Here is a 513-nt window from a genome sequence, read left to right as displayed (position 1 = left end):
GAACCAGGACTTGCAGCTCCACCACACAATCCTCGTGAATCAAGCAATGAGAAGCAGGAACACTGAAAAAGAGGACAAGAAAAGAGGAAGAATAAAGACAGACAGGCTGCCCAGGTAACAGCAACGGCAAAAACTATTACTTAGGACCAAACACAGACAATCTTCTGAAAGACTACATAACTAAGAAAGTAAAGTTCATTACTGCTGACACAGCAGTGAATTTCCCTCAAAAGTCCAGCGTGTCCCCGCCCAGCCGCACACCAGCGGGGAGGCCCGCCCTACTTCACCCAGCACCTACGGCGCCGGGAGGACGAAGCCACAGGCTGCCGGGCCCTGAGCTCCGCACACGTAGAAGCTCTTCCCTTTGTTGGGGCCATCGCGGACGCCCGTCTTCAGGAAGCAGAGAGACCCTGCAGGGCGGAGAAGAGGGGAAGTGATAAGACTGAGACCACCACCCCCTATACCCAGGACACCCCCATCCCACTGCCTCTCACCGTGCTCAGGGCACGGAAC

At 55.4% G+C, this 513-nt stretch overlaps 1 protein-coding gene across 1 annotated transcript in view; it reads right to left on the bottom strand.

Annotated features, from left to right (window-relative positions):
• The window catches only part of LOC104548906 (transcription termination factor 2-like), a gene marked incomplete at both ends in the record, with an annotated part of 3,991 nt that extends 3,581 nt beyond the window's left edge, over positions 1-410 (bottom strand). Inside the window, 2 exons of the mRNA XM_010195057.1 lie at positions 11-62; positions 299-410. Of these exons, the coding sequence (XP_010193359.1) occupies positions 11-62; positions 299-410 (164 nt within the window). The remainder of the gene's footprint in view (positions 1-10; positions 63-298) is intronic.
• Between the last annotated feature and the right edge of the window lie 103 nt (positions 411-513).

This window comes from Mesitornis unicolor, unplaced genomic scaffold (genome assembly GCF_000695765.1).
Source record: "Mesitornis unicolor isolate BGI_N332 unplaced genomic scaffold, ASM69576v1 scaffold51241, whole genome shotgun sequence".
NCBI classification, from domain to species: Eukaryota; Metazoa; Chordata; class Aves; order Mesitornithiformes; family Mesitornithidae; genus Mesitornis; species Mesitornis unicolor.
The sequence above is the reverse complement of the archived record's forward strand: the minus strand, read 5'-3'. Positions and strand labels throughout refer to the sequence as shown.